The 26,394-nt window shown below is 41.4% G+C and overlaps 1 protein-coding gene across 2 annotated transcripts in view; it reads left to right on the forward strand.

Moving 5' to 3' along the window:
• LDLR (low density lipoprotein receptor) overlaps nt 1-14,960 on the forward strand; it is a 36,099-nt gene extending 21,139 nt beyond the window's left edge. The window contains exons 8-18 of one of the 2 annotated variants that reach the window (XM_027850876.1): nt 1,293-1,418; nt 2,595-2,766; nt 2,944-3,171; nt 5,353-5,471; nt 7,000-7,139; nt 8,347-8,488; nt 8,799-8,951; nt 9,286-9,456; nt 10,130-10,207; nt 11,349-11,506; nt 12,716-14,960. In XM_027850876.1, the coding sequence (XP_027706677.1) occupies nt 1,293-1,418; nt 2,595-2,766; nt 2,944-3,171; nt 5,353-5,471; nt 7,000-7,139; nt 8,347-8,488; nt 8,799-8,951; nt 9,286-9,456; nt 10,130-10,207; nt 11,349-11,506; nt 12,716-12,751 (1,523 nt within the window). In that variant the 3' untranslated portion in view covers nt 12,752-14,960. Of the gene's footprint in view, nt 1-1,292; nt 1,419-2,594; nt 2,767-2,943; nt 3,172-5,352; nt 5,472-6,999; nt 7,140-8,346; nt 8,489-8,798; nt 8,952-9,285; nt 9,457-10,126; nt 10,208-11,348; nt 11,507-12,715 lie in introns of both variants that reach the window. The other variant, XM_027850875.1, reaches the window with a different exon arrangement.
• Nucleotides 14,961-26,394: the final 11,434 nt, after the last annotated feature.

The following is a 26,394-nucleotide window of genomic DNA, read 5'->3' on the forward strand; positions in this document are numbered from 1 at the left end:
AAGCTGTCCAGAAGCGGAATGGGGTGCCTTGGGAGGTATCATTTTCTTCCTCATTGGAAGCCTTTCAAAAAAAAATCTGGCTGACCACCTGTTGGGGATGATGTAGAGGTGGGTAGTCCTTGTTTAGTTGTGGCTTGGACTATCAGTCCCCTCTGAGTCCCTTCTTTATCTTAGGTTCTAGGAGTCTTTTCATCTAGGGAAACCTTTTGGGTTTGAAACACTTTGACGTTCCCCCAGTGCTTGAGGACCCAGGGTAGAAGATATTTTAGAATAAGGTAGAGGAAATTCATTTGTCTTCTCTTAATGGAAAAATCACTGCATAAAATAAATATTTTTGACACATGTATATCTCATAGAGAGGCAGCTTAGTGTAGTGGATAAAGAGGTGGCCTTGAAGTCAGGTAGATTTAGACTAAGTCTTCTTGGCCCACACAGAACAAATGTGGGCCTGACACATGCTGGCTATGGGATCTTTGGGCAAGTGACTTCACCTCACTTCTCAGAGCTCTTAGCAATTCTGGAGGACTGTCTACTTGCACATGTAGAGGGATTCCCCTCACCTAGAGGTTTCTTCGATGTGGAAATCCTAGGTCAAGTTCCTCCCCTCCCCCCCAGAGTCATTGACAGGTAGTGTGGTGCCATGGCTAACTGTCCTTAGAACCAGGAAGACCTGAGTTCAGTTTCCTTCTCTCAATCACACTGGCTGTGCCATTTTGAAAAATTTAATTTTTTTTCAATTACATGTAAAAACAATTTTTAACATTCATTTTTTAAACTGTTGAGTTCCAAATTCTCTCCTTCTCTTCATCCCCTCCCCCCTCCTTGAGAAGGCAAGCAATTTGCTATAGATTTTACATGAGCAGTCATGCAAAACACATTTCCGTGTTTGGCTGAGCCATATAACAATTCTGTGCCCTTGGTAACTCTCCAAGATGAATACATTTCTGAGGAGGTGCCCATCTGTTTTGAAAGAAGGAGTTTATTCACCTGGAAGTACCCTTTGTAATGAATGACATCACAGGTCCAGTTCCTATCCTTGTCCCTTTTCCATCACTGGCTAAGAACTTTTATTTCAAGGATATGATCCCAACCTGAGAAGTTTGAATTGAAAATTTCACTAGCACTGGAATTATCCCCCCATAACTCCCAATCAGGGTTGTTATAAATATTGAATGAGATAATACTTGTAATGTCCTTTTAAAACTGTAAAGCACTATATAAATACCAGCCATTATTGTTATTGCTACCATTATTATTATTGTCATCATTGTTATTATTATGCTTATTCTCAGATATCGATGAATGCCAGAACCCAGACACCTGCAGCCAATTCTGCGTAAATCTTCCAGGAAGTTATAAGTGCGAGTGTAATGAAGGCTACCAAACTGACCCGATCACTAAGACGTGCAAGGCCATTGGTGAGCCCAGACCTCTTGATCTTTTCAGTGGAGGGAAAGGGGGAGGGAAATAATACGACAGAGGAACAAGTGAGAAATGTTGGTGATGGTACTGGTTAAACAAAAAATCTTTAGAGAATTTCGTCACCTAAACTTTGTCATAGAAATCCCAAATGAAACAACAGATCAAAATAACCTGAGGCTGGGAGGAATGCTAGCTCTTCAGAGCTATTGAGTAATTAGAGGAGCACCTGATTGGACATGTTCTCAGGAGCTTGCCTTAGATAAGGCAGGTTTCAACATTTAATAGTGACTTCTTATGTTTGGATTTTTTTTTTTGCGGTTTGCAAAGCACCTTCTGCTGTCCATTATCTTACCTGGTCCTCTGGTAACCACTGGGGCAGAGAGGGAAAGTAAGCAAGGAAGAAGAGGTTATTATTCTTATCTTACAGATAAGGATATCAGAACTCTTAGGGTTTAAGTGCACTGTGCAAGTTTATATAGATAGTAATTGTTAGAGTAGCCAAGAGATTCCATGTCTTCAGATTTCCCGCCCAACAGTTCTTGTTACACAATATCCTCTCATAAGATTATGTAGCAAGTTATTTACTAAAGTTGCTGCTACATATAAGAACCAGAAAATGTCTCTAGTCACTTATTGGTCGCTTGTCAGGGGTATCTTTTCACTCGGGGAACTGAACCAAGAAAATAATGGAATATTCTTCATGGCTTCCTACTGTGTGGAAATCCTGAAATTGGAGAGACTGACTGAGAGAATGAGTGGTGTATGGGGTAAGGGCACTGTATTGGAACTCAGAAGACCTGGGTTCAAATCCTGGCCCTGCTGTGTAACTCACTGTGTGGCCTTGGGTAAAGCCATCTATAAAATGAGGGGGTCTCCTTCCTGTTCTGTATAAGATTGCTAGGTGTGATTGAAGTTGAGAACCATTGCCTTAAATTTCTATCCATTCTCTGTTTTTCCTGCTCCTAAAAGGGAGCAAAATACTGAGATCTGCAGAGTTTTGTTGTCAGTTTTCCTCTAATGGGTTTTACTCATTCTCAGAAATAGTTGTTGCCCACAGATATTAGACAGAGACAGAAAGTATCTTTATTTTCCTATGGGATTTTTGAGTCAGAGTTTGTGGGAAGTCCAAGGGATCATCTTCTCAAGCTGAACTGCTCCCCTTTATGGCCTAGGCACCATTGCCTACCTGTTTTTCACCAATCGCCACGAAGTGAGGAAGATGACTTTGGACCGAAGTGAATACACCAGCCTCATTCCAAACCTGAAGAATGTAGTAGCCTTGGACATGGAGGTTGCCAGTAATAAGATCTACTGGTCTGACTTGTCACAGAAGAAGATCTATAGGTAAAAGAGAATTGAATTTTATTTGGGTTTTCTTAAAATTACATTTCGGTAGTTCCATAGGTTTGGTAACTTTCCCCTGACCTCCCAGATTTCCTCACTAGCTAAGCCCAAAGGCCTGAGGTAAAGAAGGAATTAGTATATTTGCCTGATTCCTTTGATCCCTTTGTTTTGTTCTAGTTCTGAAATTGACAGTGCCCACAGTTTTTCCACTCATGACACTGTGATCAGTGGGGATATCCAGGCTCCTGATGGCATCGCAGTTGACTGGATCCATGGGAATCTCTACTGGACAGACTCTGTCCTTGGTACCATTTCTGTGGCCAATACTAAGGGCTCCAAGAGGAGGACACTTTTCAAGCAGGAAGGTGCTAAACCTCGGGCCATTGTGGTAGATCCAGTTCATGGGTATGTATTTCTAGATGGGACATGATGCACCGTGGGGGTATTAGGGTGAAGGAAATTCATAGTTATTGCAATTTTACTGAAGGCAAAACATTGCCCTTGGAGAGCAAAAGCTAGCCTTTTACCAAGTGAGTTGTAGGGGTTGTATCATATGAGAAGGACCGATGTCTTCCTAGGGACGTGACACCATGGGAACCCAAGCAGCACACAAGAAGTAGTCTGACTCTTCAGGAGGTTCCTTTTTAGAAGCATAGGATTTAAAAGCAGAAGGAGCCTTAAAGAGTATCCAGTCTACTTTGTTTTTACAGATAAGTAAGGTGAAGCCCAGAGAGATTTAGTGCTTGGCTCAGAGCCACAGAGACAATCAGGAGCAGAGCCAGGATCCCTGCCCAGGCTGCCTTGGCTTCTGCTGTGTTATGTAAATGAGCCATCCAGTCGCTGTGAGTTATATAGTCTTTCCTTGAAGTTTGAAAAATCATTTACACAAATATAGGATGAGGGCAACCTGGCTTGATGGCTGTTCCTATGAAAGATACCTGGGGTTTTTAGTTGGCCTCCAGCTCAGTGTGAAGCAAATTTGATGTCACTGTTTAAAGCCCCACTCTAAAAAAAAATCCTCCCAAACTGGAGGGATGTTAGGATGTACTAAAACAAGTGTGGTGTCCTGGTCATAGAAAGATAACACATTTATCAGGCCCTTACCATGAACAAGGATACTATGCTAAATATGGGATAAATACAAGCAAGCAAGACAGTTCTTGTTCTCAAGAAGCTTTCATTTTCTGAGGGAAGATATCACATAAAGAGGAGTTAGGGAGGGGAACAGGGCATGGCAGTGTGTCATGGAGAAGGCTAGCAAGTGGTATAGAGTCCCATTTCTGGACAAAATGGAATGAAAACTCGAGTGTCAGAGCCCAGGGTGGTTCCAGGGTCAGAGTTTAAGGTTCCTCTGGGAAGGAGGTGTGGGGATGATGGCTGAAGTGGAGGTAGCAGGGTGTGGAGGTGGCCAGTCATAGCTAATAATAGTCTTAACTGTACTCAGTACTGGATCCAACCACATTTGGAGAATCGAATTCATTCCTAGTACCACCTTTGAACAATATTGACCTAGTTAGGGCATATCTAAAAGAGGGAGACTAGAGGGATGCCTCCAGGGTATCCAGATGGGAGAGTTGAAGGGACTGGGGATGAATAGCTTGGGGAAGAAAAGACTTAGGGGAGCATGATTGTGCTCATTAAATACTTTAAGGGCTGTTGTGGAAAGAGGGTATACCCTTCCTGTTCTGTGTGGCTCTTTAGGTCAAGCAATTGAAAGTCAAGGAATTAGTTGCAGGGAGGCAGATTTCAGTTTATTTAAAGGAAGAATTTTCAAACGGGAATGGGCTACGTTGGGAGGTGGGAAGTTTTGGTCCTGGAAATGTTCGGGCAAAGGCAGGATAGTACCTTGCTTGAAAGGCGAGTCCTGCATGTTGCTCTGTATAGAGCAGAGCAGCAGGCATAACTGAAGGGTACAAGAACAGTAAATATTAACAATATCCCACCTCCTGCCTCCCACTTTGCAGTTTTCAGAGTCATTAATGAGTTGTAGATCGGCCATTAAAGGTAGATGTCATGCCATCTCTCTACTGAATGAGGCCCTCATGCTGGCTCTTGCTGCAGGAGAATCTGTTGAAGGAAGTAGGGATATTTACCCTAAGAAGATAAGACTTGGTGGACATGATAGCTGTCTTCAAGCACTTGAAGGATTAATGCATAAAGAGAGATGAGGCTTGTTCTGTTTGCCTCCAGAAGGCCAATATGGGAGGATTGTGGTGTCTGTTTATTGCAAAAAGACAGATTCAGGCTTATTGTGAAGAAAAGCTTCTTAATTTCCATAGAGGGATTTATGTACTGGTTGAGAGTTAAATTCCTCTCTGAATGTTAACTTCTGTTCCAGCTCTGAAATTTATAATGCTACTATGACATATGATTTAATGCTCTTCTGAAATGGAATGGGCTACTGCCAGAGGTGGTCAGTTTCCCCTCATTAGGGGCCCTCCAGCAAAGTTTGCTGGATGTGTAGTGGAAGGGATTCTTATTCAGACATAGGTTGGACTAGATGGCCCCCTAGCTCTCTTTTAATTCTGAAATGCCTGATTCTCTGTCAATTTTCATGTCTACTCTTTTTTCCCTCTTCTCCTTCAGCTTCATGTATTGGACAGACTGGGGAACCCCTGCTAAGATTGGGAAAGGTGGTCTGAATGGAGTTGACACCTTCCCCCTGGTGACGGAAGATATACTGTGGCCCAATGGAATCACTCTTGGTATGTTGTGCTGAGGGAAGAAACGTGGATTGGTCAGAAAAAGCAATCCACTTCTGCCAATACGATACCACAAAGTAACTACCTCTGGCTCAGTAGCAAAGAATTTCTTAGTGAGATAGGTGTTGTTTGGGAATAAACAGAAGGATAATGATAAAATGCAAAGTGCTTCAGTATCACTCCACTTTAAGCCCCCAGATTTGATTATTATTTCCTTAGGTTTTATTGTTTCCTTTTTTTTTTAACTTTATGTAATAATTTTGTAGAGCTAAAAATGCTATAATAATAGCCAACATTTATGTAGTGCTTTAAGATTTGCAAAGTGAGCAACATACATTTCCTCATTTAATCCTTATGATGACCTGTGAGGTCAGTGCTATTACTTCATTTTAAAAAATGAAATGCCCTTTGGGATATATTTTGTTTTTACATCACTTTCATTTCCCATTGTGCCCTTCCTCCTTCCCCCTCCCAGGAAGCCATTCCTGATTGCAAAGAATAAAAGAAAAAGGTTAAAAAAAAAAACCAACCTAACCAGAACTTTGAAAAAGTCTGACATTATATGCCACTTTCCTTACCCATGGTCTTGGTCCTCTGCAAGGAAGTGGAGGAGGGGTCTTCTTATTTATTACCCCCTATTATGGTTAAGGAAACTGATGTTATCTTTTTAAAATCAACACTCTTTTCCACTTAATGCCTCCCCACCACCCCTGCATTCAGCTTGGCCTTGTAACAAAGAAAGACATTTAAGCTAAATCAAGCAATTCAATGACCACATCTAACAGTGAGCGTACCATTGCATATTCCTAGTTCTCCACTCCTCTGCTGCTAAGAGGAAGATAGTGGAACCTTAAAAAACAAACAAACAAACAAACAAACAAAAACAAAACAAAAAACCAAAATTCCCTTCCAACTTTATAACACAATATACAAATTGCAGGAAAATTTCACAAAAATTTAGATTTTGCATTTTTTTCTAAAAATGAATGAAATGCAGAGGCATATGACAACTATATTTTCTATAATATGTCTCACCCCTTAGCAGCTACTCCCACAGCTGTCCATCTGGGTATCTTTAACATAGTGGTAACCTCATGACCTTCATTAATGTCTTCTCGTGATTCCTGATTGTGTCATAGAAGTGACCCTGGATTCTTGAAGGCTATGCCCACAGAACATAAACTGTCCAGTCAGGCTCGGGCCCAGCAAGATGGGCTATTCTCCAGCCTCCTTCAGTGCAGACTTCTGCTTCCTAGAAGGCTGACCACCAAGGAATTGTATATTTTGGACCACTCGTGAAAATGATCTGCTAAGACAAGGAGAGGCTATAATGATCTGAATTGGTGGCAGGGAACATAATACCCACACTGATGAAATCCTGCATTTCTTTGGTATTCTGAAGCTGGTGATGAGAGAGAGGGAAAGCAGGAGCTTCTTCAAGGCAGCTAATTGTCAAGCAGTTTTAATGTTTGAAAGGCCAGGAGCTCCAGTGTCTACCGCTGCCCTCACCTTATCTCTGTCTTGTTTGTAGATCTTTCCAATGGTCGTGTCTACTGGGTTGACTCCAAACTCCACTCCATTTCCAGTGTGGACTTCAATGGTGGAAATAGGAGGACTGTTTTAGAGGATAAAAACAAACTTGCACACCCATTCTCCTTGGCAATCTTCGAGGTGAGGCTTTGAGGTAATTTAGGTAGAAAATGCAAAGGGGAGGGGCTCATTTTGCTTATAAGCAAATCTCTTTTCAGGAAACAAGGTTTGCTCTGGATGCTTAATTATGAAAAGGAATAAGCTTTATTACAGGGATTTGGCAAGTGATGTTTCACACTGGAATTTTAAATAAATTTCCTTCCTTCCTCCTTTCTCTCCATCCCCGTAATTATTTTTTCCATCTAAATTATTTGCAAACTGTATCACCTCTTCCTACTTTTTCTGGGTTAGCCCCTTGTCTTAGAGGAAAATGAACTGCATGGTGGAAAGAACATTAACTCTGGGGCCATAGGACCAGGATTTGAATTCTACCATCATTGATCTGATCTGAATAAAGCACTAGACTTGGAATCAGGATGATCTGAGTTTGAATTCTTCTTCAGATAGTTATTGACTCTGTGACCCTGGCCAAGTCACTTAACCTCTCTCAGCCTTGGTTTTCCCTAGCTATAAAATCCAGATAATAATAGCATCTTTATCACAAGGTTGTTGTGGGCATCAGCTGAGATCATATGTACTAAAGTGCTATAGAAAATATTAGTTGGTAGCATTATTATTACCACTGGTAAGACTTAGGGCAAGTCACATAATCTTCCTGGGCCTCAGTTTCCTCATCCCTAAAATAAGAGAGGTTAAATTAGATGGCCTCCATCTATGATCCTCTTAGGTTTATGATCCTTTGATTCTATGATCTTGTTCAGATATAATTTTTATTTGTGAGAGATCAGAGGGAAGGGAGGGCCAGTCCTTAGGATTTCTCCTGTCCTTTTTTTTGGGAGGGATGGGTAGGGAGAGTAATGAGGCAATTGGGGTTAAGTGACTTGCCCAAGGTCACACAATTAATAAGTGTCAAGTGTCTGAGGCTGGATTTGAACTCAGGTCCTCCTGACTGCAGGGCTGGTGCTCTATCCACTGCGCCACCAACTGCGCCTCCTGTTAGTCTTAGTGGTTCATGGGTTCTACTATTCATGCCCTTAACAAAAGGAAGCCATTCTGTGGAGGTGAAGGGCCTGACCTTTTCTGACAGCCTGCTGTGTAGGCATGCATATACATTTGCATATCTGTGCCTGCCCGTTGGGCTGGGAGATTTGGGCTTTATAGAGACTTCATGGGGGCTGGAGAAAACCTATTGGTTAAAAGGATCTGTTGTTCTTAAATGATTCCTTAGGATAAGGTCTTCTGGACAGATATTATGAATGAAGCCATTTTCAGTGCAAATCGCCTCACGGGCTCCGATATCATTTTGGTGGCAGAAGATCTGTTGTCTCCAGAGGACATTGTTCTCTATCACAACCTCACCCAGCCTACAGGTATTAGATTGACTTTTATAGGCTTTCATGGCTTCTTGAAACTTTTCCTTTGTGTTTCTCTGTTTCTTGACTTATCTTGCTGTTCTCCTTTGGAAGTGAATTGTTCTTCCATTTTCACTTATTCATGGTGCTAGATGTGTCTCTTCTAAGAAGAATGTGAGCTGCATGATGGCAAGAGACTGCTTTGGTTTTTGTCTTTGTGCTCCCTGTGCCTTACACAATGCTGTGTGTAAGGGTGTGTAGAGAGAGTGCTCAATGTGAATGTTTGTGAATTGGTATATGTTCACCTCTGTGTTTCCTGGCCTTTCAGGGGTGAATTGGTGTGAAAAGACTTCTCTCCCCAATGGTGGCTGCCAGTATCTGTGCCTTCCAGCTCCACAAATCAGCTCTCACTCCCCCAAATACACCTGTGCCTGTCCTGATGGCATGTACCTGGCTACAGATATGCGAAGGTGTACCAAAGGTAAGAGGCTTCGGGAATCCTTGGCCACCAGCCTTTCAAGGGGACTGTTAAGCCTACCCAGGGTGCATTTTTACTGGGTGAACAACCTATTTGGGGGGATGGCTTCCTCTTGTCTTAGAAAAAGCTCTGAGGTTCCATTATGCCTTTGATATTCTGCTTCAGGTCTCCCCCTTCTGCCTAAGTTCCAATTACAATATTTATGCAGTAGATCACAGTCCTTGGCGTTTAATGAACCCAGGATCTGCATCGAATTTCAAGGAAGCTCTGTGTTGGTCTTGTGTTAATGGAATTTACTAGAATCTTGTTGATCCTTAGGACATTTCTGTTCTTACAGAAGCGATTGTTGTACCTGTTACTTCTACCATGACCAGTGCAACAAAGGAGCCTCCTTCTAAAACAACCACTCTTACTCGATTAGTAACAACTGTAACAACTCAGAAGCAGACGCCCAAACATGGCACTCCTCGCCTCACAACTGCAGAAATGGTTACAATGTCCCAAAAAGGTATATTTCAGGTTGTCCAGTAGGATCATGAATGCCTTTATGACTTGAAAGACTTTACATTGAGCTAATCACCCTGACAATTAAAAATGAATGAGATCTCCTTGCATGGAATTCCTTTTTATAGTCTTCCGCAAAGATACAGGAGCATCACAGAACCTGAGAGAGAAAGGGAAACTTAGAGGTCATCTAGTCCAAACATCCCAAATGGCCCACTTTCCTCTATGGTGTTAAAAGATCTTATGGACAGTAGATAAATCCTAGAGAGTTGCACGGGACACAGCACTTAGCGCAGTGCCTGGCACACAGTTTTATTGATTGATAGTAATTGTGTGAACTTGCCCAACTTTACACAGCTCATATGAAAGGTGCGATTTTAACTTGGGTCTTCCTGATCCTTAGCCCCAGCACTCCCTCTGCTATGCCATGCTGTCCCTATAGATTGACCACTTTCACCCAACAAGGTAATTAAGCTTGATGGAGTTAGTTTGAGGACTTAAAAGTCTACTTTTTCTCAGTAGATGGGAGTGAGGTCATTTGAATTTCTAAAAGAAACATGGTAGTATAGTTCGCTCTTCCAAGTCCTAACCTTCATAAACTAATTATGCATTTTTTTGTTTTTTTGTTTTTTCATCTTCCTCCTTTTACTTACTTTTGTGTGTTTCTTCCTCAGCAGTTCATAATCCATTGGGTATGAAAGATGGTCAGGAGCATCAAGGTGGATCCACAGCTCTCGTCATTGTTTTACCAATAGGTAAGATGCAGATATCCTGCTGGGATAGATGCCCTCTTCTCAGAACATTTTTTTTAAACCTTTCTTCCAACTCCATGAAGCAAAGTCTGCATTTCATTAATATATGAACAAATTTTTATTTAGTCTACAATAAGTTAGCTTTTGGGGAGGAAATAGCATTTGAATTGGACTTCAATGAACAGACATAGTATTCAACAGGTGAAGAGAAATTGGGAGGAATTTACTTAAGCAAAGGCATGGAGGTAGGAAAGTGCATGGAATATTAGGGGGACACCAAATAGCCTAGTTTGGATGGAGCGTAAAGTGGAGTAATATGAGATGAGGGTGGTGCCAAGCTGTAGAGAGCTCTGAGGAGTTAAAACTTTACTTGGGAGGCAGTAGGGAGCCAATGAGGATTTTTGAGCAGAGTTTATTTGCCATCACTTCATCTCTGGGACTTTGACTCCATCCCCCACCGTAGAACCCTTTCTTGTGACTAGTTAGGACATCCAAACAAAACAGATCAGTACATTGGCTGTGTCTCAAAATGTATGTCTCAATCTTTACCTGTAGTCCACCAAGTCTTTACAAGAAGCAGGACACTTGTTTCACCATCAGTCCTCTGAAACCTTGATTGGTCAGTCTTTATCACAGTTCTCAAGTCTTTCAGAGTATCTTTTTTGTATCATCTGTATCATCATGTAAACTGATCTCCTGGTTCTGCTAGGCATCTTTGCTATGTATCAGTTCATATATATCTTACCAAATTTCTCAGATTTATTCATATTCATAATTTCTTATGGTAATTTTCCATTCATATTTCTCTACAATATGTTCAGCCATTCTCCAATTGGTATATACTCATTTTCCTTCTAGTTCTTTGATATGACTAAAAAAATCCACTACTCTAGTATTTTTTTCATATATGGGATCTTTTCCTCTGACCTCTTTGGGGGTATATGCCTAGCAGGAGTATCCCTATGTCAAAGGGTATGCACAATTTAGTGACTTTTAAGAGATAATTCCTACAGTATTTGATCCTACAGTATTTACTAAGTACTGGGGATTATGCTAGGCTCTGGGGAGACAACGACAAAATGAAAAATAGTTCCTGCCCTCGAGCGGCTTATATTCCATTTTACTTCTCTTTCCCTTTCTCCAGTTGTGATCACTTTGCTTTGCTTTGGAGCATACTGGCTATGGAAGAACTGGCGTCTCAGGAACATCAATAGTATAAACTTTGATAATCCCGTCTATCAAAAGACAACAGAAGATGAAGTTCACATCTGTAGGAGTCAAGATGGCTACACATACCCCTCGGTAATTGGCGTGTTTCTTCCTTTAGCCACGTGTCTGACAAATATTCATTGAGTGCACATTGTGTGCCCAGTCCTGTGATAAATGACTTCCCCATGGGGGCATCTGTGGTGTAATTCAAAGACTTTAAGAGCTGGAGGGGACTAGAGAGATCGTTTTGACTAACTCTTTACAATTTTTTATCGCACTTATATTTTTTAATGAACAAAAATTGGTTTTTCTCCCCTCCTCTCCACTCCCATTTAAAAAAAAAAAGATGAAAAACAAAACCTTTGTAACAAATATGAACAATCAGGCAAAACAAATTTCCACATTGGCCATGTCCAAAAATATTTGTCTAATTCTGCACCCTGAGTCCATCCTCGCCTCTCTGTCTGGAGCTAGGTGGCATGCTTCATTGTTAGTCCTTTTGCAATCATGGTTAGTCATTAAATTGATCGGTTCTTAGGTCATTCAAAGTTTTTTATTTTTACAGTGTTATTGTCATTGTATAAATTGTTCTGGAGATGTGCTGTCTTAGTACATGCTTCCTTTCCTCTGCATCAGTTCATACTAGTCTTAACAGGTTTTTCTGAAATTATTCCATTATCATTTAGTATGGCACAATAGTATTCCATTACATTTATATACCGTAATTTATTTAGCCTTTCCCCACTTGACGGACAACTCCTAGTTCTTTTTCTTTCTTTTTTTCTTTTTCTTTTTTTGCTATTACAGAAACAGAAACAGTTTGTGTGTATATATATATATATATATATATATATATATGTATGTATATATGTATATATATATATATATATTTTTTTACGTATGCAACTCCTTCAGTTTGACAGCAGCTAGGTGACACAATAGATGGAAGAATGGGTCTGGAGTCAGGAAGATCTGAGTTCAATTCTAACCTCAGTGTGTAAACATATGCAAACATGGACAAGTCCCTTAACCTGTCTGCCTCAGTTTCCTCAGCTCTAAAATGGGGATAATCGTAGCAAGTGATTTGTCCAAGGTAACAAAATGAGTTGTGACCGGTACAGGGTTTTTGGTGCCTTTGCCCCCATACTGTGCTGCTTCATTATGGATCACTTGTCCCACTCTTGGTATCAGAGCCAAACTTCCTCACCTGTTCTGGTCTGGGAAGCTTCAGAGGGGGTGTTTTGACAACTGAATAGAAGAAACAATATGGCCATTCCTAAACTCTCCTTCTTGCATTTGCAGAGACAGATGGTGAGCCTGGAAGATGATATCGCATGAATGGTTGCCACAAGAAGTGCCTCTTAACCAAAAGTTGCTGCTTATTTACGGGAGGAAAATGCCTTTTCTTTCCCAGTTCCTTTATCAACTGCTCACTTCCCAGGGCAGCCACTGCTACTACTTCCCAAGGGACCTAACTGATATCCTCCCACCTAAAGAAAGAAGAAAAAGGAAAACAAAAGACAAAACAAAGCCACCACCTTCACTCAGCCCCAGAGGAATGGGCTTTGTTGGTGGTGTCTGGGCTAAGCTGGCTGTCTGCTTGGAGTTGTGTTTTATATATTTATTCATCTTGGAGGCAAGGCAGTCAGGCTTCTGATAGGGTCTCTTGAATGATGGTTTTTGTTGGTAATTTCCCTTACGTGTGAAGGAGAAGAAAAACAGGAAACAAGATGGAGATGATTCTCTGGATGTAAGGCTGCAATATTTCTTTGGTGGGATTTGGATGCTTCTTCTACCAGTCTTTTGGATAAAGGAGTCAAGATGAGGAATGCGGTTACGTGAAGACTTGGGGACTGCACAAAAGCACAGTGGCTTCCAGATGGAAGCAGGTGCTACTCCTGGTCAGGTGCTGCGCCCCATCCCTTCCCCACTCACTTTATCTCAGGAGTGAAAGTGTTTACTTCTACCTTGGAGTTCTTGGTAGACAACCTGTCCTGATACCCACCCTCCCAATTAATCCCAAACTTGGCCTCCCAAGCACATCTGTGCTCTTCTTTTAAGCCATTAAGTTGCCTCAGAGATAACTAGTAATCAAATGTGGGGTTAGCTTGAGCTAAAACTAGCCTCACCCCAGTCACTTAACCACTCATTTACAGTAACTTCTGCCATCATTCATCCTATAATATACCACAATGTACTAGACACTTATCCAGTGAACTCCAACTAGGGCAGTTTGGTCCTGAGAGTTCATAGTCTGCCATTATATGAAGTTTTTTCTTGTCCCCCCCACCCCAACACCTCCCTGCTTCTCACCCCTCTTCCTTTTCATGGGTGAATTTTGTATCCCTTTTTTTTTTCTTGCACTTTTTCAGTTCAGGGTTGTATATTTGTAAATTTTATATTTTTATTATGGTTTTGCACTGTTTTCTTTTGTAAATATTATTTTGACTAATAATGAGAGCTTGGCCAGGACTAACAATTGCAAATTGCAAACAAAAAGATTTCATTGTATTTGTGAATTTGCTATGTTTTGTATACTGTTCAGCAAGTGAGAAGGGGTGTGTCTCTGTGTGTGTGTGTGTGTGTGTGTGTGTTCTTCTGAGTCTGTCCAAATGGAAGAATTGATCAGGAAACCTAAGCCAGGACTTCATTGTTTAAAATACAGTTTAGAATTGCCATCCATTATCTTTCTAGCTCACATCTAATAGGCTATTTGAAAAGTCTGCTCCCCTCATGTTCCTTGTGAATCCTTCTAGACTGCGCCATTGAATGCTTTACTTCACTTAGGGAGATGCGCTGTCTCAGTACATCTCAAATCAGTGTCCTTTGCCCAGAATGTTTGCATAGGACTGGTGATCCTTATGCTGGGTTCAGCTCTTTATTTTCCTTTTGGAAAGAAGAGCATCAGTCAGCCATCGGACTGGCTGCCTTGCACTTCATGGGCCCTGAATAAATGTTTGTTGTTCAACTGAACACTGGAGAGAGCCAGGCAAACTGCCCTCATTCCTGATTGGTGAATGTTTGTTCTCCCCTTGCCCTCATCCATCCTTTTTAGAGTGTAAAGGAAGGGGGAGTGAACAGGACATAAAGACCAGAGTAGAGAAAGATGTAAAACACTACAACCCTCTGTTACCAGAAGCTGTGAAAGACGCTCTAAAGCCTGTAAATAAAATAACATACAGTCAGTAGGTTATTTGTGTGGGGTTTTTTTTTTGCACACAATATGTCTTTTTGTGTATTCTTTGTATATTTGGGTAAGACCACTCACTCATTTTTTTTAAATCACTTTATTTATTTTTTTAACTTCATGGGGCACCCTCTATGTCTGGGGTGATTTTTTTTCTGGGTCTTTCCTCATCCTATATCTAAATATGACATTTGCACCACTGTGGCTGATGCTTCCTGGATAAATGTCATTTGCACACACACCTGAAACACTTTGGAATGGGTGGGTGTCAGACTTTTTAAACAACTGTATGTACAAAATGTTTTTGTAGCCTGATTGTCTTATTGTGATCAATTAAATTTCTTAAGTACAAAGTTTTAAGTTAATGTGTGTTTCCTCTTCCACTTAATCCCTACCTTTCTTCCATTTGTCCACGGGAGTCCTCCAGGAGAACCCTGGGGCCTGGGATATTGCCCAGATGGAGGCTACCCAACCCCACTTCGTTACTGCCCAGTTGCCACACACCTGGCCAGCAGGGGGCTGTTGTTCCATAACTGACAATCTAATGCCAAAGCCTTTCTTATCTCTGCGATGGTGCTGCTTTTGCTTGGATGTCCATTGGCGGTGGCTCCTCAAAGGTTATCAAAATTCTAGAATTTGAACCTTGGAACTGGAGTCCTGTTCCATAATCTCCTCAATTTTGAAAAGGGTAGTGATTGTTTTAATACATAAAATCCCTAACCAAAAAGTAGGGGGTGGGGGAAACTTAGCTATCTAGCTCTCGAAACTTCTTCCAAACAAACTTTGGGCATCAACCTGTTGTTTTTTCTCACCTGAGACCTTTTGTCATTCTAATCCTCTTGGACTCCTGAGCTACTCACCAACCTTCCGTGCCTTCCCCATCCCAGCCCTCCTCATTGCATGATCTGCCTAATTATCAGCCTCTGGCAAAATGCAAGATTACCTTAATAAAGTAAGATTAGTTTCTAAGAAAACTTGATTCCGCATCTGAGTAACGATAGAAACAGAGATCTACCTTCAGCCTTGGAGAAGGGGAAGAAGGGATGTTTGAGGCTGCTTATTTTGTTTTCTTGGCAGGAAGGAGAGGGAGTGTAGACGCGAGCTGACCCAACCTGTTGGGATCCTTCTTGGGTTTAGCTGTTCAGCTTCTTGTGCCTCTTTCTGAGTGAGGCTGTGGGCCAGAATGGTTACACTCAGTTCTCGGTCCCTCCTCATCTCAGATGGAAGCCCAGATGAAAATCCAAGAATTGAAAGTTGCAATGTAACTGGTTGCAGTGAAGGAGGTTTAACTTTAGATAAGGGATGATGTAAAGTTTTAAGAAGCCATGTGAGTGATCTTGAGCCTGAAGAATGGATTGGGGGCAGGGGGCCAAATGGGGACCAGCTTCTATTTGTACACCAGCTCTAACCTAGGGCAGGACCTCCAGAAGTAAGAAGTGTTGGAAGCAGACTCCCACCTCAGCCTCTTGGCCAGCAGGGCCCTCAGAAATGGAGACCTAGTAAGAGCTGGTGGGGATGGGACTAGCTTACCTGCTTTGAACCAGCTTGTATGTTTGAGAGTGGGGGAAGGGGATGAGAAGGTGGTAGACCCAAGTCCAGAAAACTGAATATGAAACATGCTACTTACCTCTTGCCAGGGAAATGACAGATTTAAAATGCAGAATGCATTTTATTTTTGGATGTGGCCTATTTTTGGACGTGGCCTACATGGGAATTTGTTTTGCTGGATTTATGTGTATTTGCTTATGAAGATTTTTTTGTGTGGGGGGGGAACAGTAGGTGGAAGAGAACAAAATAAAAAGTATTTTAAAAATTAATATATTTTTAAAAGAAAGTGGTAGATCTAAGAAAGGGACTGCCCATATGTCTGACAGTATGATTAGACAGAGTTGAGTTTTCCATACCAGGTCTTCCAAAGACATTACCATCCACCCTGGATTCTCTGTTCAAAGAACAGACTATATATAGGGGCAAACACATCCCCTCTAATCTCCTGAGTAATGTTCTCTCCTCTGTCACTGTGCCCTGGGAATAGCACCAAAGAATAGGCATTCCAGGGTGGGGCAAATCAGCCAAGGAAAAAGCACAGCAAGGCTTTTGGCTCTATCCTTAAAACCCTCTCTCTCCCCACGTACTGGAGCTATGCATATTAGTTTGCCAAAAGATAGATGGAATGAATCAGGGGGTACTTGCACCTCCAAAAATACCACCACCACTGACACCAACCCCAATGTCCCAGGTAGCCAGACATTCCTTCATGGGAGTCACTGCTTTTTATTATTTTCTCTCTGTCATAAATTTTTATTTTTTGCTACTCTGAATTTAATAAACATCAACAAATATGAATGGTTTCATATACGAAGAACAGGAAAAAGAAGCCTGTAAATGAAACCTATAATCTCTACTTTGTACAGTCTGTTTTGTTTTTAAGTATAAAAGAAATTCAACATATTGATTACAAAGCTGGACTGCTTCTCTGCCCCACCACTTCCTTTCTTCTCCCCACTGCGTTAAAAAGCAAACAAACCCATGAACTTTACATGCAAAGATTTACATGGATGGATCCAGAGTCAAGAGAACAATACAACCTTTGACCTCAACAATATAAGTGGAAAGAACAATCACAAAGCAAACAAAAGCAGCAAAACTGCAAAGAACAAGCCTGGCTTCAAAGAAGAGGTATGAGGAGACACCCCTTTGCAGAGGTGGAAAGTCCATGGGTGTGGTAGTTACACATATTTTCATACTTTTTCAATGTATTGATCAGGTTTCCTGATTTCTCTTTTTCTTTTCCTTAAAAAATATTATTTGTATTTTATTGGGGCAGCTAGGTGGCACAGTGGATAGAGCACCACCCTGGAGTCAGGAGGACCTGAGTTCAGATCCGGCCTCAGACACATAACACTCGCTAGCTGTGTGTACTCTAGGCAAGTCACTTAACAACAATTGCCTCACCAAAAAAAACCCAATAACAATATATATGAATATAATTTGTTATATGGGATGACTGTTTGGGATGAGGTGGGTGAGAGATACTGGGGAAAATTTTAGTGATAAAAATAAAAGATCAAAATGCATTATTTATAAATAATACAAATAAAAATAAAAATACTTCAATGACACTCTTTTTTTTTGGCATCACCATCACTAGTCTCCCTTACCCCCTGCATCTTCCCTCCAAACAAATTTTTTACTTTTTAAATTTAATTTTTTCCAATTACATTTAAAAACAATTTTTAACATTCATTTCCTAAAATCATGAGTTTCAGATTCTCTTCCTCTCTCCCTCTCTCTCTCCTCTCTCCTCTTTGAGAAGACAAGAAACTTGACATAGACTATAAATGTAAAGTAATGCAAAACATGTATCTATATTAGCCATGTTGCAAATGAACACACAGACCAAAAAAAAAGCCCAAGAAAAATAAAGTTTAAAAAAAGCATGCTTCAATCTTCATTCAGACTCCATCGGTTCTTTCTCTGGAGGTAGATAGTATTTTCTATCAAAAGTCCTTCAGAATTGTCTTGGATCATTGTATTGCTAAGAATAACTCAGGCATTCACAGTTGATCGTTGCACAATGTTGCTGTTATTATGTGCAATGTTCTGGTTCTGCTCACTTCACTTAGCATTAGTTCATGTAACTCTTAAGTTTTTCTGAAATCATCCTACTCATCATTTCTTAGAGCACAATAGTATTCCATTACAGTCACATACCACAACTTGTTCAGCCATTCCCCAATAGATGGGCATCCCCTCAATTTCCAATTCTTTGCCACCCCAAAAAGAGCTGCTATAAATATTTTTATACATATGGATCCTTTTCCTTTTTTTTTTTTTTGATCTCTTTGGGATACAGACCTAATATTGCTGGATCACAGGTATACACATAGTTTTTATAGCCCTTTGGGCATAGTTCCCAATTGTCCTCCAGAAAGGCTGGATCAGTTCACAACTCTGCTAACAATGCATTAGTGTCCCAATTTTTCCATATCCCCTCCAATGTTTGTCATTTTCCTTTTCTGTTATATTAGCCAATCTGATATGTGTGAGGTGGCACCTCAGAGTTGTTTTAATTTGTATTTGTCTAAGCAATGGTGATTGAGAGCATTTTTTCATATGAGTATAGATAGCTTTGATTTCTTCTGAAAACTACCTGTTCATATACTTTGACCAGTTATCAATTGGGGAATGATTCATATTTTTATAAATGTGTCTCAATTCTTTATATATTTGAGAAATGAGGCCTTTATCAGAGGAATTTGCTACAAAATTTTTTCCCTTTTTTTGCTTTCCTTCTAATCTTGGTCCTTTATTGAATGTAATTTTAATTGCATTATAGTCTGAAAAGGATGCATTTAATAATTTAATGCAGTGTTTTTCTGCATTTAGTTGTGAGGTTTTTATGTATACATAGTCATTTTTGTATAGGTACCATGTACCATTGAGAAAAAAGTATATTCCTTTCTAGTCTCATTCAGTTTTCTCCGGAGGTCTATCATATCTAACTTTTCTAAAATTCTATTCATCTTTTTAACTTCTTTCTTGTTTATTTTTTATTAGATTTACCTAGTTTTGAGAGGGGAAAATTGAGGTTCCCCACTAGTATAGTTGTATTATCTATTTCTTATTGTAACTCATTTAGCTTTTCTTTTAAGAATTTGGATGCTATATCATTTGGTTCATATATGTTTGGTATTGATATTACTTTATCGTCTATGGTATCTTTCAGCAAAATTTAGTGTCCCTGCTTATCTCTTTTAATTAGATCTATTTTTGCTTTTGCTTTGAGACCATGATTGCTACCCCTGCTTTTTTTTACATCAGCTGATAGTAATAGATTCTGCTTTAGGCCCTTACCCTTACTCTTTGTGTCTCTGTACTTCAAGTGTTTCTTGTAAACAATGCAGTCAGATTCTGGGTTTTTTTTTTTGTTTTTGTTCTGCTTTTTGCTAGGCAACTGAGGTTAAGTGACTTGCCCAGGGTCACACATCTAGTAAGTGTTTTGTGTTCAGATTCTGTTTTTTAATCCACTCTGCCATCTGGTTCTGTTTTATGAGTGAGTTCAACCCATTCACATTCATAGATACGGTTGCTAACTGTGTGTTTCCCTCTATCCTATTTTTTTCCCATTTATCCTTTTTTTTCTCTGTCCTTTTACCCTGTCCCTCCTCAAAAGTCTGTTTTACTTCTGACTCCTACCTCCCCCACTCCGCCGCCCCTTCTATCACATGCCATCCCCTTTTCTTATCTTTCTCCCCTCCTAATTCCCTGTAGGGCAAGATAGATTTCTATACCCAACTGAGTAGGTGTGTTATTCCCTCTTTGAGCCAATTTCAATGAGAGTAAGTTTCTTCCCCTCCACTGTAACAGCTCTTCCTTTTGTGACTCTTCTCTGATAATTTACCCCATTCCACCTCTTCCTTTGCCCTTCTCCCAGTGCATCTCCCTTTCTCATCCCTTAATATTCATTTTTTTAGATAACATCCCATCACATTCAACTCACATTCATGCCCTCTGTCCTTGCATACTCCTTCTAACTGCCCTAATAATAATAGAAGTTCTTAGGAGTTCTAAGTATCATCTTCCTGTGTAGGATCTAAACAGATTAACTTTATTGAATCATTTATGATTTCTCTTTCCTGTTTAACTTGATATTCTTCTCTTGAGTCTTGTATCAAAAGTCAGATTTCCTATTCAGCTTTGGTCTTTTTATCAGGAATATTTGAAAGTCCTCTATTTCATTGAACATCCATTTTCCCCCCTGAAAGTTTTTCTGGGTAGGTTATTCTAGGTTGTAATCTTATCCCCTTTATCCTCTGTAATACCACATTCCAAGCCCTCTGGTCCTTTAATGTAGAAACTGCTAAATCTTGTCGTATCCTGATTGTGGCTCCATGATATTTGAATTGTTTCTTTCTGGCTGCTTGCAATATTTTCTCCTTGATCTGGGAGCTCTGGAATTTGGCTATAATATTCCTGTGAGTTTTCATTTTGGATCTCTTTCAGGAGATGATCAGTAGATTCTTTCAATTTCTATTTTAGCCTCTGGTTCTAGGATATCATGGCAGTTTTCTGTGATAATTTCTTAAAATATGATATCTAGGCTCTTTTTTTGATCATGGCTTTCAGGTAACCCAATAATTCATAAATTATCTTTCCTCAGCCTATTTTTCAAGTCAGTTGTTTTTTCCAATGAGATACTTCACATTTTCTTCTGTTTTTCATTCTTTTGACTTTTATTGTTCCTTGATGTATCATGGAGTCATTAGCTTCCACTTGCCAATTCAAATTTTTAAGGAAATAATTTCTTTTTTTATTATTAATTTATTTATTTTTAGTTTTCAACATTCACTTCCACAAGATTTTGAGTTCCACGTTTTCTCCCCATCTCTCCTCTCCCCCCCACTCCAAGACGGCATGGATTCTGAATACCCCTTCCCCCAATCTGTCCTCCTTTCCATTACCACAACCCCTTCTCTTATCCCCTTCGCCTTCTATTTTCCTGTAGGGCAGGACAGATTTCTATACCCATTGCCTGAATATCTTATTAAGGAAATAATTTCTTAAGTGAAGTTTTGTACTTTCTTTTCCATTTGGCTAATTATACTTTTTAAGTTCTTTTCTTCAGTGAATTTTTTGTACCTCTTTTACCATTTGGTCAATTCTATGTTGTTATTTTCTTCAGTATTTTTTTTTGTGTGTGCCTCCTTTACCAAGCTCTTGACTCTCTTTTCATAATTTTTGCATCACTCTCATTTCTTTTCCCATTTCCCCCCTACCTTTCTTATTTGATTTTTAGAATATTTTTTAAGCTCTTTCAGAAATTCTTTTTGGGCTTGTGACCAATTCATATTTTTCTTTGAAGCTTTGGATATAGCAGTTTTGACTTAGTTGTCTTCTGAGTTTGTTTCTTAATCATCCCTTAATGGTCAGGTTCTTTTTGTTGTTGTTTGCTCATTTCTCCAGTCTATTTCTTAATTATAATTTTATGTTAAAGTTGGCCTCTACTCCTGGGGTGGAGAGAGCATTATCTCAAGCTTCAGGTCTTTCTTGCTGCTATTTTCAGAGCTAGTTCTAGGGGTCTGTAGGTTTTCTGTTCTTCCAAGGTGGTATGATCTAAGGAGAGTTGTGTTTACTATTCTCCTGGTCTTTGAGCAACTACAAGCATTCTTCTCCACCCTGGAACTGTGACCAGGGCCTCTGTATGCCTTCAGTCTCAAGTACTTGTGAGTGAGTGCTCTTCTTAGCTCTCAGACTGTGTCTGGGAACTAAGTATAGGCAATGCGACAGAGTCCTGCATCCAGTGCCAACAAAGGATCCCCTGTAATTTCCTTCTGACCAGTTGTCTGACCCCCTTGAGAACTCCTAAAGTTGCTACTATTGATGAATTGCCTTGAAGGTCTGCTGCTGGCACTTTCTGAGCTGGGCTCCAGGTCTGCCCACCACCCCACTGAGACACACCTTTCCTGCTGACCTCCTAAGTTATCCTGGCCTGAAAAATTGTTTCATCTTGACCTTTTGTTGGTTCTGCTACCCTAGAATTCAATTAGAGATGTTATTTTAAAGTTATTTGGAGAGGAATTCAGGGGAACTCAGGTGAGTCTCTGCTTTCACTCTGCCATATTGGCTCCACCTCCCCCTAAACAATTTAAAAAAAAATCGTCCCCTGTAACAGATAAATGTGGACAAGCAAGGAGGGCCATTTCTTTTTAGAGAAGACTATCTTCGGAAAGCCCCTGTTGAATTAAAAATGTTTAGGAGGGGGGGAAGGTGTGGTATATGGGGAAGGGGGAGGCATGGAGCTCCAGCCTAAGAACAAATTAATTAACTCCTTTGCCAAGATGACAAAGTTCCCCAGTTCCATGTAGAATAGGGCCTGCCTGAAGGGACTGGGCACAGGCCAAGTAAATCCAGGACCTGAAGCAGCATGTGGAGGGCAGGACTGGGTAGGTCATTCATGGGTAGGGGTAAAAGGGTCATGGGCGGTTGGAGGGAGGGAATTCCAGGTACAGCAGGGCACCAGACAGGCTCCCACAGTGTGGATGGAGAACACATGAGTGTGTTCACACACTGGCCTGATCCAGCCATACCCAATGGCAGGTTCTGAAGTGCTTATCTCCCTGCAAGGGCAACTTCTACTAGCAGAGCCTTTCTGACCATTAACCATGTTGGTGACCCCAGGACAGTGCTCTCTTGTGCTGAGCTCGTTTCCTGCTCTGCAGCTCTAGCCTTTAAACCTCCCTGTGCCCTTGGAATGGGTGGGCAGGTGGAAAAGGAGGGCAGCAAGATAGGAGGAGGAAAGAGGAAGCTATTAGCTACTTTCTTTCATCTCAGAACTCAGTGGTCCCTCCAGCTGTGTGACTCTGGGCAAGTCACTTAACCCCGACTGCCTCACCAAAAAAAAACAAAAACAAAACAACTCAGTAGTCCCAAGGCCCCCAGGAAGAAAACAGCTCAGAATTTGCTTGTGACCTATCAGTCTTTAAATGCTTTTTCTCTCCTCTGAAACATTTCTCTGCCCTAGATCCTAAGCATTGTCTCTTCGGCCTCTGACCAGCCAAAGTCTCCCACCTCCATTGAAGCTTTGCCTTTCCATACTGCTGAGGCCATAGAAGGTCAAGTACCTAGTGGCTGGCAGGAGAGAGTTCCATACCCAACACCCTTCCCAGGGCTGGCCTAGGTGGGTCCTGGGTGGTACAAAGATCCCAGGTACTTGAAGGGAGAAAATACCAGGAACCTTTCCTTCTCAGTCAGGGACAGTAGTGGCTGGTGCCGCTGATACCTGGGCCAAGTCTCCATCTGGAGAGATGATATTATCAAGGTGGGAGGCTGACCCCACTCATTCCCTCCAGTGGTCTCCTCTTCTGAGTGCCCATGCAGGGTAGGCATTTGCTGACAGATTTCAGATTACACATTCCTGCCAGACACGTCTCTTTCCCACCCTGCCCCACCCCTACTGGCAAAGTGAAGGATTATCTCAGAGTAGCCAGAGAGGCTGAACCCTGGTCTGACACCAGGGGGTGAAGGGAGGGACATCACCTCATTCTGAGGCAGGGCCCCCAAAGCTCCTGCTCCACCCCCGATAAGAGGCTCCAGGAGCCTCAAGTTTCTATTGTGGCGTCTGCCTTGAGCCCAGCCCCTAGCTCTGACCCTCAGCCTGGGGCAGCTCACATCAGAGCACCTTCTAGACACCTTCTAAACCCCAGAAAAAAGACCAACGTCTGCTACTAGTGAGTGATGATCCAGAGACCAACCATCACCCACCCCGAACTGGGTAGTGGAAGGTCAAAGGACCTGAGTTCAAATAGCAGCTTGGTCAACTTCTTATATGGCTTAGGCTACGTCACTTCCTCATCTGGCCCTGTGGCCTCACATACGTGTAATCCATGTCCCACATAGAAAATGCAGGAATTGGACTGGATGGTGTCTAAGGTCCCTTCCAGTTCTAAATCTGATTCTTAGAGCTTGAGTCCTCAGGGAAGCTTGCCCAGGACCCTGGGAGGGTGGGTTTAGTGAAATATGTGGGTGGAGCCGGTCATTACCCTAGGAGGAAGAGGATGTGATTCATACTTAAACATTAGTCATAGGTGACTATTCAAAACCTGAACAGCTGGACAGGTTTAATTTGCACCCTAATTCCCCAAGGAAGTTTAGATCCCAGCTCTACTTCCATCTCTGAGGCTTTGGGAGTCTTTAGCTATTGTACTCAGTTTCCCGAAGGAGGGTACAGTAGCTTTCAGTATCTCCTTTCTGTTAGAGTAGTCCCAGATCCCAGGCTATGGAGGAGAAGTAGAAGGAAGTCTGGTCTGGTGTGGTAGAGAGAAACAGGCTGGGCTGGAGTAGTGTACCAGCCTGTACTAGGGTCCATAGCTACCCTGTGAGTCAGACGCTGAAACATGCATATCCACCCCTTCTCACGCCTAGCTCTTCATGAGGATATTCATCTCTCTTTCCACAATTTCGTTCTTTCCAAGCCAAGCAACTCCCTGAATGAGGCCAGGGGGAATGATGCTCTTGGAGAACAAGCCTAGGCCACATTCCTCACCCACTTGTACATTCCTTGTCCCTCCCTGCCTTCTGCACGTCTCCAGAGTACTTGGACCCTGCCAACCCCCTGCACATGTCCCCCGGAACTGACTTTTATCGTCTGGTCAGCAGATTCCATCTGAAAGGCATCCCCTCCGAGGCCATGACTAGCGGAAAAGCTGCTGTTAGTTGTCACCCCATTCTGCTTCTCTTAGCTGCTCTCCCACGGGGGGGTGGGGGGTGGGGGGGGAACCAAACAAAAAAAAAACTAGGCAGGTCCCTTTGGAAGAACAGAGGAGAGTAGAACCCCAGCTGGGGACATGCAAGTTTGAAGCACGAGGTCTTTGGGTTCAAGTAATCCCCAGTTATAATTTAATCACGGTCCAGAGGCCGATAACATTGAATATTTCTTTTTTTTTTTAAACTTATTTCTTGGGAACTAGCCTAAGGTCTCTGTGGGCCACATTCTTAGCTTGTATCCCCCACAGGACCCGGTTCCCTGGGTTAGGTTTGATTCTTTGCTTAATGTTAATGGTAGAATAAAGAAACCAAGTTTCAAATTGGGACCGAGGCTCTCTGTAACCAAGGACCCTGAAGTTTGGTTTCTATACAATTAAAATACAGTTTGGAGGGAGTGAAAAACAGGATTAGAGGCACTGAGACATCCGGTTTCTCGGTGGTGGAGGATTTTGGTAGACACTGAAGTAAAAGGGTGAGGGGGTAGTTTTGTGACATTCCTTAAGCTGAGTGACCTTTGGGACTTCTCCAAAATCAGATGACTTTGAAGCAGCAGAAACTTAGCCTCACAAAATGGTGGATAAAGGCAAAAGGGAGTCACTAATGCTATTTTTAATATAATACCCAGTCCCCTGGGTTAGGCTTGAATTCTTTGCTTTTCCCTTTGGGCGAAGCCATTTGGGAAAATAAAGCATAACTATCCTCTCAGAACTTTAAGTCCCATGTTGGGGCCAGGAAATCCAGTGGACTCCAGTGGTTTACATGGTACCTGGCATATAGTTGGTGCTTACTTAGTAAGTGCTAGATGACTGGTTTGCCTCAAGTCCCCGCAAGAACAAGGGAAGAGTGAGGCTCAGGGCCTTGATCTTAGTGCCATCTCCTGGCGGCTGTTAGATAGCAAGGCAGAAGCCAAGAAATGATTCTACTCCTGCCCTTGCCAACTGTCCTTTCTGACATTGGTGATATACTATATACTATTGACTAGTTGGTCAGCCCTCTCCTTGGATAGTGAGCTATGGGTTTAGGAAAAATGACTGGGTAGACATTTTTACTCTGCAGCCTAATCTGGAGACTTGAGGTCTCAAATTGCCAGTTACTCTCACGGAACTAATGGGCTGGTGGGTGTTATCTTGGATAAAATGTTAAGGTGAAATCATGGATTCAAATCCTCCCTTAATCCCTCTGTGACACTGATGAGGAGGGAAAGGGTAAAAGGAGAGAGAGAAGAATAAACGGAAAAAAAAATAGGTTGGAGGGAAATATACAATAATCGTAACTGTGAATGGGATGAACTCGTGGTTCCATAAAATGGAAGCAGCAAGCAGAGTAGATTAAAATCCAGAATCCTACAATATGTTGTTTATAAGAAACACACTTGAAGCAGAGAGACACACACAGAGTAAAGGTAAGGGGCTGGAGCAGAATCTATTACGCTTTAGCTAAAGTAAAAAAAAAACAAAACGGGTAGTAATCATGATCTCAGACAAAGCAAAAGCAAAAACAGATTTAACTGAAAGAGATAAGCAGGGAA

The sequence above is a fragment of the Vombatus ursinus genome, unplaced genomic scaffold, assembly GCF_900497805.2.
Source record: "Vombatus ursinus unplaced genomic scaffold, bare-nosed wombat genome assembly UNPS02009173.1, whole genome shotgun sequence".
Taxonomy (NCBI): Eukaryota; Metazoa; Chordata; class Mammalia; order Diprotodontia; family Vombatidae; genus Vombatus; species Vombatus ursinus.